Source organism: Phalaenopsis equestris, unplaced genomic scaffold (genome assembly GCF_001263595.1).
Source record: "Phalaenopsis equestris unplaced genomic scaffold, ASM126359v1 Scaffold000186, whole genome shotgun sequence".
NCBI lineage: Eukaryota > Viridiplantae > Streptophyta > Magnoliopsida > Asparagales > Orchidaceae > Phalaenopsis > Phalaenopsis equestris.
Genome location: NW_018164628.1, coordinates 131,122 through 146,162, shown reverse-complemented (window position 1 = coordinate 146,162; position 15,041 = coordinate 131,122). Strand labels below are relative to the sequence as shown.

The following is a 15,041-nucleotide window of genomic DNA, read 5'->3' as shown; positions in this document are numbered from 1 at the left end:
TAAAAATTATCTAGAACTCTTATTTCAACAGACTTAGAGTCAAATTGAAAATTTGGTTGAATCATATTCAAATCAAGCTCAGATCAAGTTGTTAAACCATTTTTGGAAGTTTCTAGTGCCCAATTGGGAAGACAAAATGATTCCAAATTGTCAAGCTTATAGTCAAATTAAGCGTCTAGAAAAAAAAGAATTGAATGAACCCAAGAACACTCAATACTGACAACATTATGACACTTAAATCACTGAACGCCGACCGATTAAGAAAACCTCTCTAAGCAGCCTGATGGAGTGGTCAGGATTCGCTTCTTATTTGGAAGGTCTCTCCACGACTCTATACTTACAGGTTCTATAAGTAGACCCCAACCCCTTTCATGAACAAGGGAAAAATACTTTAGACCTTGGACCAAGGAGAAGGAGTTGAAGTGCGTCGTTATATGTTGAAAGTATAGTTAGCACCACATGTTCCTGCAGTCGTCGACCACCGCTCACCGGCTAATATCGACCACCTACACCCCCAACCGTCGACCACCTACACCCTCACCTTGCTTGTCACAAAGAGCGCTGTGGAATTTCGACTCACGTTGCGGATTAATGAAGCACCCTGCAAAAGAACCATGTGTACCAAATATGGTGTAATTATACACCCCAAATATGGTGCAACAACGCACCTTGGAGACTATGTACCAACACACTTAAAATACGGTGCAACGACGAGCCTCGAATATGGTACAACGATGAGCCCCAAATACTATGCAATGATATGTCTCAAATATGGTGCATCGACGCGCCCTTAAGATTAATGTAACGACACGCCCCAAAGGCATCTTAACAATCACCCCGCATAAGGTGACTTTCTCAAAGCTCCTAAAGTTCTCTCATCGTAGCTCTTCACTATGACTTACGTGACCAACTATGGGCCTCATGCAGTTCTCGCCTCCCGCCTATGTGGCATAAGGCTGTTGTTGCAGCTCACTACTACACACATGCATGACAAACCATGACCTAAATGGTCCACAACTCTTACAGCTCCATATTATGACTTCTGTGGCTAACCAATGCTTATAAAGCAACAAACTACAACCAACATGACCAACTGCAACCACGACTTTCGACTACGACCTCCACGACAAGCAGACAACCATCGTCCACGACGTTTATTGCAGACTATTGCCTTCATAGAAATCAAGTACAGTCTTTATGACCTATTACAACTATTAATGAACTATTATTGTACATCAGCCTTGTAATTTCATCTTCTCTAATTTAAAAGGAGAGTAAATTTATGTACTTATAATTATGTAGTGGTATTTCAACTGAACTAAACCCAATGATTGTTTTCTGTTTCAGGGATTCTTCAAGTAAAAATTTAAGATAGCTCCTCCTTCTCACTTCTCTTTTATATGTATGCGTTGGATCTTCATCCAACTCTAAATCGATAAATTCTACTTAATTAAAATTTATTAAATAATATATCATATATGATACGATCTACCATCAAACTTAATATCGAGTATTTAACAAATTGTTGAACAACAAACGAGTTTGTTCGCGAACCTAAATAAACAAGCTCGACTATATACATGTTTAGTTGATTTAAGCTTTGAGTTAAAAATTGTTCAAGCTTGTTTACTAATTTGAATGAACATGATCAACTCTCAATCGAGCCAAGTTCAAGTTGTTCATCGAGTGCTTGATTCATTTAAAGCCCTATCCATACGGTGGACCACTAAGTCAGTCGACTCCCATTCGATTGCCGTCGATTGATCTCCCATGACTTTCCGAGGAGTCGACTCCTGACCTCCAAAGGCCTATGGTGAATCAGAAACAAGAATCAGGCCGGCTGCACAAAAAAGTGAAATTAGGAGAAGCTAAATAACAATCTTCATAAAAAAAATCAGGAATCATACTCCTACCAAGGAGTAGATCCACTTTGGACCATATCAAAGACGATGAACTCTCACCAGGCCTAGGCGGAACACTTGCAGCTCTATCTTCAACCTGAGAAAGATCGGTGGCGCCCCTACCGTCAAGCAGTATACTTCCGAGAGTCCTTCAATCCCCCCTCCAACCCCAATCTGCTCGGCTTGAACTTCCGGAGCCTGTGCAAGGGCGATACCTGAACCTTTTCGAGGCCTCTGACGTGCCAGTGGAACATCGTCCGACGAATCGCTCTCATCTTCACGTCCACCTGTGGAACCCCTTCTAACAACCAACTATTTTGATCTTTTCTTAGCAAGTTAACTATCCTCAGCCCGTCTTTGCAGCCCGTTAATCAAACTGGCATGTACGATCAGATTCGGGTAACACAAACCTCGAAGTAAAGGTAAGCAACATGACTAACAAGGTGGGTCCCCAACCAAAATGTGTCAGGACCATTCAACGAAATTAAATAAGGTTATTTAGATAATTGATACTAAAGCCAGATGATCGACTCGGGATCTCATCGATTTGTGCAACAAAATATAAAACCAATAAACATCGAAGCCGAACGAAATGTATCTACAAGACTAACCGAATGAAGGACTGCACATCGCCAAGCAGAAAAGAGGGGCGAGCTAGAGTATTGAGGAAGTCAAAGGTTCAGGTCGACCAAACAACCCTCATATTACCCTTTTGTAATTCGGCCCGTTAGGGGCAAAAAAACCAGGGTAAGCTGATGAGCAAATGGTCACCACCATAGACAAATATTTATTTAATAAATGTATATTAATATACAGACAAATGACTTGTACCACTAATCCCAAGTAAAATCAATTCCATATCGAGCATTTAAACTATTTTCAAAAAACTTTTGATGACGCCGAATAAAAAAATAAAATATATTCCAAATTTGAAAATATTATAATAAAATAAAAATAATTTGATGAGATGAATCAAACGAGCTCAATATTACTCAATTCTAACACTATTAAGACATTGAAATGTCAGAAAATGTTGTCTGCTCAAAGAGATCTCTTTGTGTCATTCGATGAAGTTCTCTGGATATTTTCTTTATTTGTTAGGAGACATCTCATAAACTCCATTAACAAAGAGTCCTATCTCCTTTAAGAAAGGGAACTATGATCTAAGCTTGGAGGATGATCGAAAAGAGAATGAGCTGAAGTTCAACATTATGCACCGAAGATTCGGTGAAAGCTTCCAACTCCTGCCTTCATCGACTACCGGCGTCAACCGCTCATTGGTCGTTATCGACCATTATCGGTCGCTTCCTACTAGATGCAACAAAGTATTGTGTGAAGTAGCTACTAACACTGCAAAGTAACGAAACACCTTGTTGAACATTGACAAAGATTGTGGAGCATCGAAAGGCTATGCGAGTAGCGACCAACATTATAAAGTAACAATCACTATGCGAAATAATGACCAATGTCGCAGAGCAGTATAACATTCTACCGAGCAACATGTCATCCCGTAGGCCGAGCAACATGTCATCCTGTAGACCGAGCAACAACACCCTTCCAAGAATGACGTACTAAAGTTTTGACAACTACAATCACTCTTGAGCATAGTGCAATGAGTTCTATTGTACACGAACACTGTATTTGTGTGATCATTTTCTGTAAGAGGGACATTGATTTATCAAATTATAGTTGGATTATTTATGATTTGACTAAACCACGTTAAATTTTTCACATTTCAAATTTTCCTCTGAAAAACTTAAGATATTTTTACCAGTTATTTCTATTATCTGGTGTGTTAAATACTCGTGTATACGCGTTAAGACGATAATTTATTACTCCACCGCGAATTCTCTAACATATATCAAAAATCAAAATAAGTTATAAGAGTTAATAGATTAAATTTATTACATATAGTTAACATTAAAATAGCCTTATATATATAAAAAAAAAGATTATTTCAATGTCTTCTCTTAAATTAAACAATAAAATTGAAAAAAAAAACATATAACTAAAAGCCTATCAAACTCATTGTTCCAAAAACTATAGATTATACAAGAATAAATCTTCATTGAATAATCAAAATAGTTAGGAAGCCATAATAAGTATACAAAAGTGCCAAAAATCAAAACAACAAGGTAATTAAACACTCTTAGTGTCTTAGTATGATTTTATATACAACACAAAACATAAGGGAATTTACATACACATCACTCAATTTCTACGCATTTACATACAACCATGTAAAATTTCTTTTCGTATTTACACAAACCTAAATCTTTCATATCACATAAAAATAACATTAATTTTTATGTCATACAAGATAGTCTGCCAAAAGTGTAAAAATATAGAAATTGAGTGGTATATATGTAAATCTTAAAAAAACGACGATAAAGCCCTAAAAAAACTGGGGGCTTCTCAATCAAAAGCCGGCGGTCCGCCTCTCACTCAACGGAGCGCGCCGCCGACGACACAAATGCGACGGCGTGCGCCCACATTTTGAGCTTCGCCTTAATCTCTTTCGCATTCTCCCCTGCGTTCAAATCAATCAAACATCGTCAATTTCACAGTCATAGTTATGTCGAAACCCTAAACAGCTCAGAGCAATACTCACCGGTGCCCGAGATGGGGGAATCTCCGCCGCTGCTGTTGCCTGATAAGCCGCCCGGTATCTCGACCGTGAAATCTCCGGGGATTTGAAGGCCGAGATCACGACATGCCTTCACCTCATCCATGTCCATACATATCCTTTTCCCGCTACTCCCTCGCGCGCTCACCATCACCAAACACTCTCCACTCTCTCCATCTAAGAAACCAGCTCGCGATTTCTTCATCTCCCACGCCTGATCCAGTTTCCTCTCTCGATTCCACAGCCGGCGGCGCCGGGCGCCGCCAATCCCTCAACGGCTCCCATGGCCGCCGTGGAGTTCCAGGGAGCGAAGCTGCTCTACCGGATCGCCTTCCCTTCACCGATCCTGCGTCGTCGTCGTCTTCATCGTCCGCAGAAAAAGGAGAGGTTTTGAAGCTTTTCTCATCATCGGCTTCATCGCCGTCGACGGCGGCGGCGGGGATTTCGAGAAAGGGTATATGTCCGGTTAAGATCATGTCGGAGACCGTCGCCATGGTAGAATTGATGAGTTGATTTTGCTTTCGGGTCTTTAGTCCTCCACAATGGCAGTAATGTGCTACAGCAAGGGAGTGGAGATGTACCCGATCGTATATAATGGCTAGATTGGGGTAAAATAACAGAAATGCCCCTGACAGTTGTCCCAATTGCTCGTGTAGCACGAAGTTAATAAATTGTTTTTAATTAATTTGTTATTTTTAAAAACTATTTTATGCTTATCGAATGGGAAGCCCTCGCCGTATACCTCCAAGTGTTGGAAGCGCGGTGTTCAGGAATCAGTACTTCGATAGGGTGGTTGTAAGAAATTAATTTGCACATCTTATTTTCGTTGAATTGATGATATTTAATCTTAGCATGTTGTGACTTTCGTTTTCTTGAAACAAGTGACCAAAAAATGTTTTAATTTCAAAATTAATAATGAAAGGCATACAAAAATTTTTTTTTTTAGAGCACAATTCACGTGAAAATCTAACGGTCTAAGAGAAAATACCCTTATTTCAAGAAGGCGGCCCATCAAAAGGCAAATCGATGAGCTGAATATCCGATCGGATATGACAGACCCAAAACTGCCAAAATCACAAGGGCGCTAATAATGCTATCAGCCCGAGCGCCTCATTCAGATGACAGGCGAAGAGTTGTCCAAATCTACCATCATGATTAAGTTAATCCGTGGGAGAAGCGAGTTCACATGACTCTGTCGTATCGGGATCATTCAATCTTCTCTCCCAATACCATCAAAAGAGTAGAACTCATCTCAACAATTCCAACAGTATACGCTCTTCTAAGGATTGACTACTCATTAGATTACAATAATTTAACCTTTGTCGAATGACCTAGATTCACCATATGGACAAAAGCACCTTGGTGGAGATCCAGGGTCGAAGACGAGATTATGCCCATCAATCGACAAAATTTAGTCGATCATACCAGTCCTATCGAACCATAGCCAGTGAGTCGATTCACATCATATACGAATTTATCAGACCAATGACACCATCACTTCCAGCCAGATTTATCAAATTAACGACACCATCATTTCCAGCCGTCCAACAAGGCTCGTCGAAGTCTTATCAAGTCCAACCGACCGAGTTAGAGAATAGCAAGACCCTGAGTCCACAAAAGTGAAATACTTATAATAATTGTACTATCCCCACTCAAATAAGGGTGCTAAATCCCCCCACCCCCCGAATACTTTCTCTATAAATATTGATCATTTTGCATAGTTCTTTCACTCTACTGTTCGTTGCAAGCTTTCTCTCTATAGATTTAGATTCCACAAATCGAAAGAAGTAGACTAGATAATCAACAACAAAACCAACCCCATTTTATTAGGGTGCCTAGATAAATTTTTAATAATTAAATAATATGATAATTAACTGATGTTAAAAAAATGAAATGATAATTAAATTAGTAATTTAATATATATATATATATATATATATTGAAAATAATATTTTTAATTTTGAAAATATGAGACCGAATCGATCCCATATAAACAATAGCTTAAATAAATGAGCATAACACCGCAAGCAATGCATCAATTCCGAAGTATATGTATGTATGTATAATTAGTAGATTTAGAGAAAAAAGTACAAACAACTAATGAGATAATACCACTAAATTTATAATTAGAAAAGACTATTAACAACTATAACATTTGTGATCGTATATGTTATAAAAATAAACTTGATAATCGTGTCTTATTGAACTAAATTCAACAGATGAAAGATCATCCCATAAAGATGATCTAAACTATTTTTGAAAACTTTCCTTATGTCCTTGCTCTTCCTTCAACCTAAGCACCGATTGTCTCAGTACGATATTCACTATGTATTAATATGTACCATATTTTTGTTGACTCATTATGGGATGACTTTTTATTGTTTGGTGGAGTGTAATATATAAACAACTAAGAGAGAGCAACTAGCCGTTTTAATCGATTGACAAATACTTTATCTTTTTGGATTAATTAGTAATCAAGAGCCTCATCGTAAGTTTAAAATGCCATCCTTGGACTTGTACATGAGCAAGTTAGACTTAAGAATTTTAACTTATAGCAACCCACCGGGAATACTCCAAGACCCACCAAATAGTCCATGAGAACTGATGGGTTCAGATTTGCATCTCCGTAACGGAGGGAGCACGACTCAACTCCTTGGCCTGTATAGTGCAAAAAAATGGTTATGCTAAAAAATACTCCCATTATTGAATTAATGTTTAAATATCTGAAAAAAAATATGGACAACCTTCTGCAGTGCTCTATTTGGGGAACCGATATGCCAATATTGAGCACAGCTCCCCTGGCCCCCTCCGTCACCAGGTTCGCTCGATTTGTCTGCCTCTTCCTCTCATAATCAAGAGAGGCTCAAGCTGCGACCGACTCCAGAGCCCCTTACCAATCCAGGTAGGCTGCTCACCTATCTGACGGGTTGTCGTGAACATGTCAGCAAGACGATTCTTGCCTGAATCTCGAAGATTTGACAGATCTGCTGGTGGTGTTCTAGGAGCCAGGTGAAGGACATCTGCAACATAAAAAGTAATCCATGTGTTAGTATAAAAAAAATAAGTCAAATTTATAAATTTGATTCAAATTACATGATCGTATCTCAAACTCCCTGAACTACAAGTTTGAAGTGGCTACAAGTATTTGCTTTCATGATAGATATGGTTCATCGTACCTACTGAGAATCTCTGTGATGCAAGTGATGGGTAGCTTTTGGGGAATGAATCTACTTAAGAAACAAATGCGTTATCATAAAACATATAGCACGAAGAATAAACATAAAACAGGGTTTAAAATAACTTATGAGTCCCCCTGTAGTAGTAAATGTACCCTCAGGGGGGCAGGAGTTGATGGGCCAATCTCAAAATGCATTCTAGCAGCAGGTGGGGAAGTAGGTACGGAAGCAGTAGGTGTCACAGGAGATGGGGAAACATCGGGTGCAGGAGCAGGTAACACAAGAGGGGTGGCAGCAGGGGGTGTTGGAGGAGTTGCCACAGGAGGAGTTGCAGCAACCGGTGGGGGAGGAGGTGCCATAGAAGGTGTAGCAATAGTTGGTGGGGGAGGAGGTGCCACAGAAGGTGTAGCAGTAGTGAAAGCAGCGATAGGAGTAGACAACCCCTTTTTCCTGCTACATTAGGTGGTCTTAAGGGTCCCAAGAACATGGGCCTATGAGGTCGTCAGACAACTGTACCACTTGTGGACATCTGCAAAGAAAGGAATAACATTAAAAAGATTAATACTAGAGGGAAAAATAATCATAAGCAGAAAAAAAAGATGTTGTAAAGGTAAGACACAAATAACGGCTATGTCTAAAAGCAGGAAAAGCGAGAGTAAGAGATGCCTCAATACAATAAAAGGAAATTATATCTAGCCATATCACACACAAAGCGAGAGTAAGGGCTATGCCTCAATACAACAAAATTTATGATTAATTCACATCAAAGCAACACTATATCCAAATATATCACATATCAAAGTCTTATAAATATTAGTACTGAAAATAGAGATGCTGTCAAAAATTTAAATTATCAAAATTTTACATCCACACCTTAATCAATATAAGTTCAAACATTTTATAAATTAAAATTACATAAAAAGTTATTCTAATCTTCCTACTCATCCTCCTCATCATCCTTCTCCTTATCATCCTCTTAGACTACAATAATCTCCATTCACCTGCCCCAACTTTCTTCTATTATCTCCGCAGACATGCTATACTCTACTCAATTCTATGTTAGCATGCATGTAGATGTTGAAACTTCTCAGTCATAGCTGCGACTTCCTTGGCAAACTTCACAATACTCAGGTGTGATGAGTTCGTGCCACCTATAGAAGCATGAGAGATCTCGACCTTCCTCTTCCCCACTGCCTGCGTCCATAACTCGAACTTAGACTGCGTAGTGGTAAACTGACTACCATTAATGCTGACAATGGTCGGTGTTTGGGAGGGCAACTATCTCTCCCGGAGCTACTTGTGCTCCTCCTACATAATAAAAGCTAATTATTAATCATCATGTCAAACATTATGAGTCAAGAAAAATATATAATAAATAATTTCTTACTTACATTCACCTGCTGAGGTGGCTGATCACCAACATCACATATGGTCATCTGTAGCAGGACTAATCAACAAAATTAGTTAGGAGTAGTACACACAAGTAAAAGGAGGAATGTGTAAAATCTAAAGAGGAAATTGGTCGTAACTATGTTTAAAACAAAAATAAAAAACAAGACAAGTATGACAAACATAGTAAAATCAAACAAAAAGTTCATGGATATATTCGTTAAAATTTTTTGACTAGGTGATCATAAAAATGTGTACATAATATTCTATGCAATATATTTTACTTAGAATGCTTAGAATGACTTGAACTAGATCAAATTAAATTTTACTTTTGGATACTCTTAATGGGGTTTTTCTTATTGACTTCAAAGCCAAGTTTAATGTAAAAAAAATCTTGAGTTTAATGTTGTAAGCATAAAGTTTTTTTGAAAGGAGGAATTATATTTCCCTGAAAAAAGTCATTTCCATCATTTAAATAGAAGAAGAGATAATGGAAGTGATGATCACCAATAGAGCAATTAAAGATTTGACCTTAAGAAAAGTTATTGGTATCAAATACCCTGATTCAACACACTCTTCTCTTGAAGAGCCCAAGCAGCCACATCCAACAAAAATGGTCAGCATAGATTCGTTATGGTGACATTTTTGAAAAAAAGTTAGGCTGTGAAAAAAAAAAATGTTGGAAACTTCAAAGCAAATCATTACTAAAAAAAATATAAGAAGAGCAAACAAAAGAATATGTTAGGAGTTATGATAGAAAATAATTTATTCTTATAAATAAATTATTTCCTTAGAATTAGAGTTATGATAGAAAATAATTTATTTATGTAAATAAATTATTTTCTTAGAATTAATGAGATATTTGTTTTCCTAGTTTACATTATTTCCTATATCTCCTAATAATTAATATGAATTAATTATTGAAGATATCAGATGTTATACTCTTCTTTCATATCATTTCCTTTTATTATTTTTCCTATTACAAGATTCTTGTAAGGTTATTTATAACTCCGTTCATATCAATGAAATATTGAGTATTCCACCACATTATTCTGAGTTTTAACATAGTATCAGAACAAACACGATTCTGAGTCTTACTATCTCCTCTTCCATGCCAAAACCCCATCTATCTTCTTTCTAAGCCAAAACAAATGGTAGACAAAACGCTAAATTCAACAAAACCTGAATATAACAAATTCGATAATCCGAACGACCCCTTTTATCTCCACTACTCAGACTAACACGGTCTCGTGTTTGTTATGCAGCCCCTGAATAGAGAAAACTAAAATTCCTGGAGTCATGCCATGTTGATGGCTCTCAACATAAAAAACAAAGAAGGTTTTGTCAACGACACTGTCAAAGAACCACCAGAGACGTCCACCGCAAAACTTAAACAATGGAGGCACTGCAACAACCTTGTCAAGGCATTGTTGTTTAATTCAATTGCAGAAGACATTGGAGCAAGTATAATATACAACGAGAGTGCCCATGAAATCTGGCTTGACTTGAAGGAACATTTTTTCTCGTACCAACAACGTTCATATTTTCCATGTCGAAGAAGTCATCCACGATTGCAAGCAAGGCGATATGACAGTTTGAGCTTATTACACCAACCGAACGTGACACCCTCTATAACATTCCTAAATGCACGTGTGGTGCCATGAAGGAAGTGATGCAGTTTCAGTAAAACCAGAGAACCATGAAATTCCTCATGGAACTTAATGAAACATACACTAGTATAAGAGGACAAATTTTGCTCATGGATCCCCTTTCCAATGTCAGCAAGGCACATTCTCTCGCGCTCCAAGAGGAAAAACAGAGCAACATGAACAATGTAAATGCACCACAGCCGGAATAATTTTGCAAAATTATATTTTATTTATTACTAAAAAATATTAGTATTAAAGAGTTCCATTGTAATAATTTTGAGTTAGCAATAAAAAAATGGTGTTAATTTTGCACCAAGTAAGAAATAATTAAAGCCTTTTTCTCACGGCCATAATGATATTGAAACCATCCTATAGAATGTCTCATAGCTAACACCTAATTTTATGCATATACATTCCTAACACCTAAACTTTAAATGTTACATATATACCACTGAAATCTTATGCATACACATTCTTATGACCTAAACATCAAATGTTATATACAAACCAAAATTTAAAAAGAAAAAAAATGGGGTAAAGTTATCTTTTTTGATCCTATCACAAGCGGTGATGGGCTATGATCGCGACGGGGTTTCGGAGGCGGGAGAGTGCTACAATGGCTGACGATGGGGCGGTGCGGAGACCGATGATCGGTGACGACGAGAGTGAAGAGAGAAGATGCTCGGGTTTTGGCTGTCGCGGGAGGGAGGAGAGAAGAGAGACACACAGAGAAGAAAATGAATTAGAAAACAAAACCGAAACTACTACGATGCAAAAACTGATTTAATTTATTTGTGTTAGAATATTTCAACACAAAATTGATGTAATTAAGATTACCGACCCTCGATTTACTCGTGAAAAAATTTGGACATAAATCAGACGCAAATCCAACTATAAAATTGAAAATATCGTTGGATTTACTTTCGATTTGCGTCTGATTTGACCGACAAAATTTTGATAGTGCAACCTCTTAAAACCACTCTCCCCTCCAACACATCTATTTTATAGTGCTAAACCTGGATGAAACACATCTATTTTATAGTGCAACCTGGATGATAATTCAACACATCTATTTTAAAACCACTATAAAATATCTTATGATAATCTCATTATGAGAATTCAGTGGTAAATAATAAAATAAGCTAAACCTGGATGAAACACTCCCATTTACAGGCATCATTAAATTAATTTTTGTTATGGTGAAATGGAGCTTCGATACTTTTAAAGCTAAAGTAGTTAAAGTTGAGAAGGATTCTTACTGCCTCATGTATATTGATTATAGTGTTAGTCACATCCTCTAACATTAACTATCATCTAGAAATTGGCATCATTTCAATGACTCAATCATCATAAATACTTTAATTTCTAATTTTAAGATTAATGCATATCATTCTAAGTAACACTCAAAGTTCCATGAATATCATTTAAAATCTTATCTTTGAGTTTGTAAACATTTAAACTTATCATGAATCCGTAATTTATGATTTTTATTAACTGATTAAAAAAATCAAATTTTGCTATTAACCCTTTGATAGCCTAACTTGGGGATGAATTTAAGCACACTATTAAAACTAAATTTATAATAGTCAATGCTCAATTCTTTTATAATGCTACCTTCGGTAGGTTGATATAAAAATACCTTAATAATAGTATTGTATTTTGATCCAAGATCAAATTCCAAGGTCAAACTTTCATCAACTCAAAGTATTGGCATCAATCTCAACCATGGTATCAAAAGATGATAGGGGTATGTTTGTGAAAAAGGCTCTTTAACTGTATGTTGAATGTTAAGCTTACTTTGATGTAACTAAAATAATTTAAGAAGTCATTATTTCTACTAATACTTAAAGTAAACTTTGCGAATTAAAACTTCTATCAGTAACAAGTTGATAACTTGATATCAGTGTTGATTTTCACCAATAGAAGCATATAATTAGGTGTATAAACTATTAACTAGCACTAATGATAAGTACTCAATACTTTGGCATAACTTATCCAAGCAAAGTTGTACACAATGATTTTATTTAAAAATTTTAATATTCAGTATGGATTTTAAACATAACAATAGTGCAGACACCTAATAGTAAATTGTTGATATGTGCTGACTTTATTAATGTAAATCAAGTTTATACCAAGGACATCCATTCACTTCCTGAAATTATTTTTACATTCAATTTGAGCACTAATCTTGTAATAAATTTTCTAGGTGCTTGTTTATGTTATAGATAAGACACTTGTGATATTGTAGGAATAACCTTTTTAGTATAACCAATGTGTTATATAATTATAATGTCATGTTATTTCTTTGGAAGAATGTTTAGACTATTTTCAATTAATAATGTATATTATCTTTAAATAAACATGTTACAATAGAAGTGTATGTCGGTAGCTTGCTCTTTAAAAACAAAACTTAAGTAATAGGTTGATAAATTATTTAAAATTTTATATCACTAAGTACATCACATTGTCTAGGGAATCTTTGAAGTAGAGAGCTACAAGTTTTTTAGGCTTAATATATACTAATCAAGACCATTGGAGTGAACCTAATAGCATTCATGTGATCTTGGGTATATTTCCTTGAACAATGCAATAGCTATGGAGCATAAAATTTGATGCCTTATAGTTTACATGACATGATTGGCGGCATGATCGGAAATAAAGAAATAACGGACGTATATTTTGTAATATTAAAACTTAGGATATGAAATACCTTAATAATAAGATTTAGTGCTGTATGCATGTAAAAAACCTTGGAAAAAAAAAATCAAATCCGTCCAATGATCTAAAATCTCATGGTACCCTTTAGACCACGTGGCGTTATTAAAAGCAACCACGTCAACGACCTCTCTTACCGGTTACATCTGCCGACACAGTACGGCACTGTTGAGCGGATGGGTCCCGCTTTCCGCGGACACGTGTAATTGGACGGACATCTGCAGAGGTCTGGTATGTATCGGGGTGCTGTTTGTGGGGCCGGCATTGCGTCATGCTTCGGCGACATCGAAGACCCCTGCGATAAGCGGCCGGCGAGCGCTGTGGATTGATAACGGGTGGCACCCCGGCTGCCGGCTTCCTTTTCTAGGTGGCCCAATGATGGGGTATGTTGAACACGTGTCTTTTATATTATTTATAAAAGATATTTTTTTTAGCTCAGAAGAAGGTCCATGGGGCCCGTCAGGGACGATCTTTTGATATGGTGGGTCCCGATGGCCACAACGAGGAACACGAGTTGATATATATATATATATATACAACATACATGTTGTTTTTAATTTTTATTTAATTTAAATATTTGACACAAATTTATAATTTATTTGTTGAACAGGATCTCTGTGTGAACCATACTTGAGTTAGAGGAAAAGGAGAGAATATGATATAGTTTGAGTATTAAAATTGCTTGTCTATCTCATAAAATGACCCCTTATTTATATGTAAAGGAGTAAAACATGCAAAATTATATGTTTGCTCTTGCTTTAATGGGGGTGTTAATACGAGTCTTATGACTCGACATCTTTCTGCCTCGGCCGGCTGAGCTTAGTGGGCACTGGTTTGGTAAGACTTGCTCGTTTTACTATATTGAGTCAAGTTTGTTGGTCGGTTTTCACTTGATGTCGGGTCGGTAGGATAGGTTCAATTAGTTGATCTAGTTTGACTGTTGCCATTTGATCTTTGGTAAGGAGCATTTGTTGGCTAAGCGATGCTAAATTATCAGAAAAATGATGAATCACTGTAATCCGATAAGTAGCTCACTCCCCAACATGGAAAACCAGAAGGATGGTTGAGACTTCTTGTGACATGGTTAGCTCTCGATTTTTGATAAGGAACCTCTAAAGTGTCCTTGGGATGATTGATGGTACTAATGAGTTGTCTTTTCTCGGGTCTAGTCTACTGAAAAATTGATTGTCAGATTCTATGGGTTTACTTATAGTGTTTGGCTTGTGGGTCTATCTGTCATGACTTGGTCCTATGGGTTTGGGTTCCAACCATCTAGACGCCTTTAGTCTCATGAACTCTGGCTTGGACCGCTGCATTCTGTTGATTTTAGCATTGGCTTTGGTATGTATTGCTATGTTCGATTAGATAGACGAGTTTCCTGGTCTTCTGCTGGTGGGTCATCTTTAGTTGTACTTTTATGCCTTTCAAACCGTTGGACCGTTGGATCTCCTCAAGATTCATGATGATGCATTCTCGATGTACATTCTTAAACTTATTATGTGTTAATTTTTCAACAAGTTATAATACTTCATTCAAATTTCTAAAATCTTTGGCTTAAAAACAAATGAGGGACAACTGAACTGCA

The 15,041-nt window shown here is 36.9% G+C and overlaps 2 protein-coding genes across 2 annotated transcripts; both read right to left on the bottom strand.

The window, feature by feature from the left end:
* Positions 1–4,237: 4,237 nt before the first annotated feature.
* Positions 4,238–5,021, bottom strand: LOC110022352. Its single transcript, XM_020721236.1, has 3 exons — positions 4,850–5,021; positions 4,513–4,797; positions 4,238–4,431 (listed from the first exon to the last, which is right to left on the bottom strand). The coding sequence occupies exons 1-3, from the start codon at positions 5,019–5,021 to the stop codon at positions 4,343–4,345; spliced, it is 546 nt and encodes a 181-aa protein (XP_020576895.1). The 3' UTR covers positions 4,238–4,342.
* A 501-nt stretch (positions 5,022–5,522) lies between these two features.
* On the bottom strand, positions 5,523–13,729 carry LOC110022351 (extensin-like). Its single transcript, XM_020721234.1, has 7 exons — positions 13,594–13,729; positions 8,220–8,232; positions 7,885–8,153; positions 7,704–7,754; positions 7,443–7,547; positions 7,091–7,185; positions 5,523–5,591 (listed from the first exon to the last, which is right to left on the bottom strand). Exons 1-7 carry the CDS (start codon positions 13,727–13,729, stop codon positions 5,523–5,525), a joined length of 738 nt encoding a protein of 245 aa, XP_020576893.1.
* Between the last annotated feature and the right edge of the window lie 1,312 nt (positions 13,730–15,041).

Coding starts and splice junctions, on each gene's coding strand:
- LOC110022352 (XM_020721236.1), bottom strand. CDS start 5,021: ATGGCGACGGTCTCCGACATGATCTTAACCGGACATATACCCTTTCTC. Junction 4,798..4,849: donor GGTGAAGGGAAGGCGATCCG/GTAGAGCAGCTT, acceptor GGAGCCGTTGAG/GGATTGGCGGCGCCCGGCGC. Junction 4,432..4,512: donor TTCCCCCATCTCGGGCACCG/GTGAGTATTGCT, acceptor ATTTGAACGCAG/GGGAGAATGCGAAAGAGATT.
- LOC110022351 (XM_020721234.1), bottom strand. CDS start 13,729: ATGACGCAATGCCGGCCCCACAAACAGCACCCCGATACATACCAGACC. Junction 7,186..7,442: donor CACGACAACCCGTCAGATAG/GTGAGCAGCCTA, acceptor TGCACTATACAG/GCCAAGGAGTTGAGTCGTGC. Junction 5,592..7,090: donor TGGGTCTTGGAGTATTCCCG/GTGGGTTGCTAT, acceptor TGATTTTGGCAG/TTTTGGGTCTGTCATATCCG.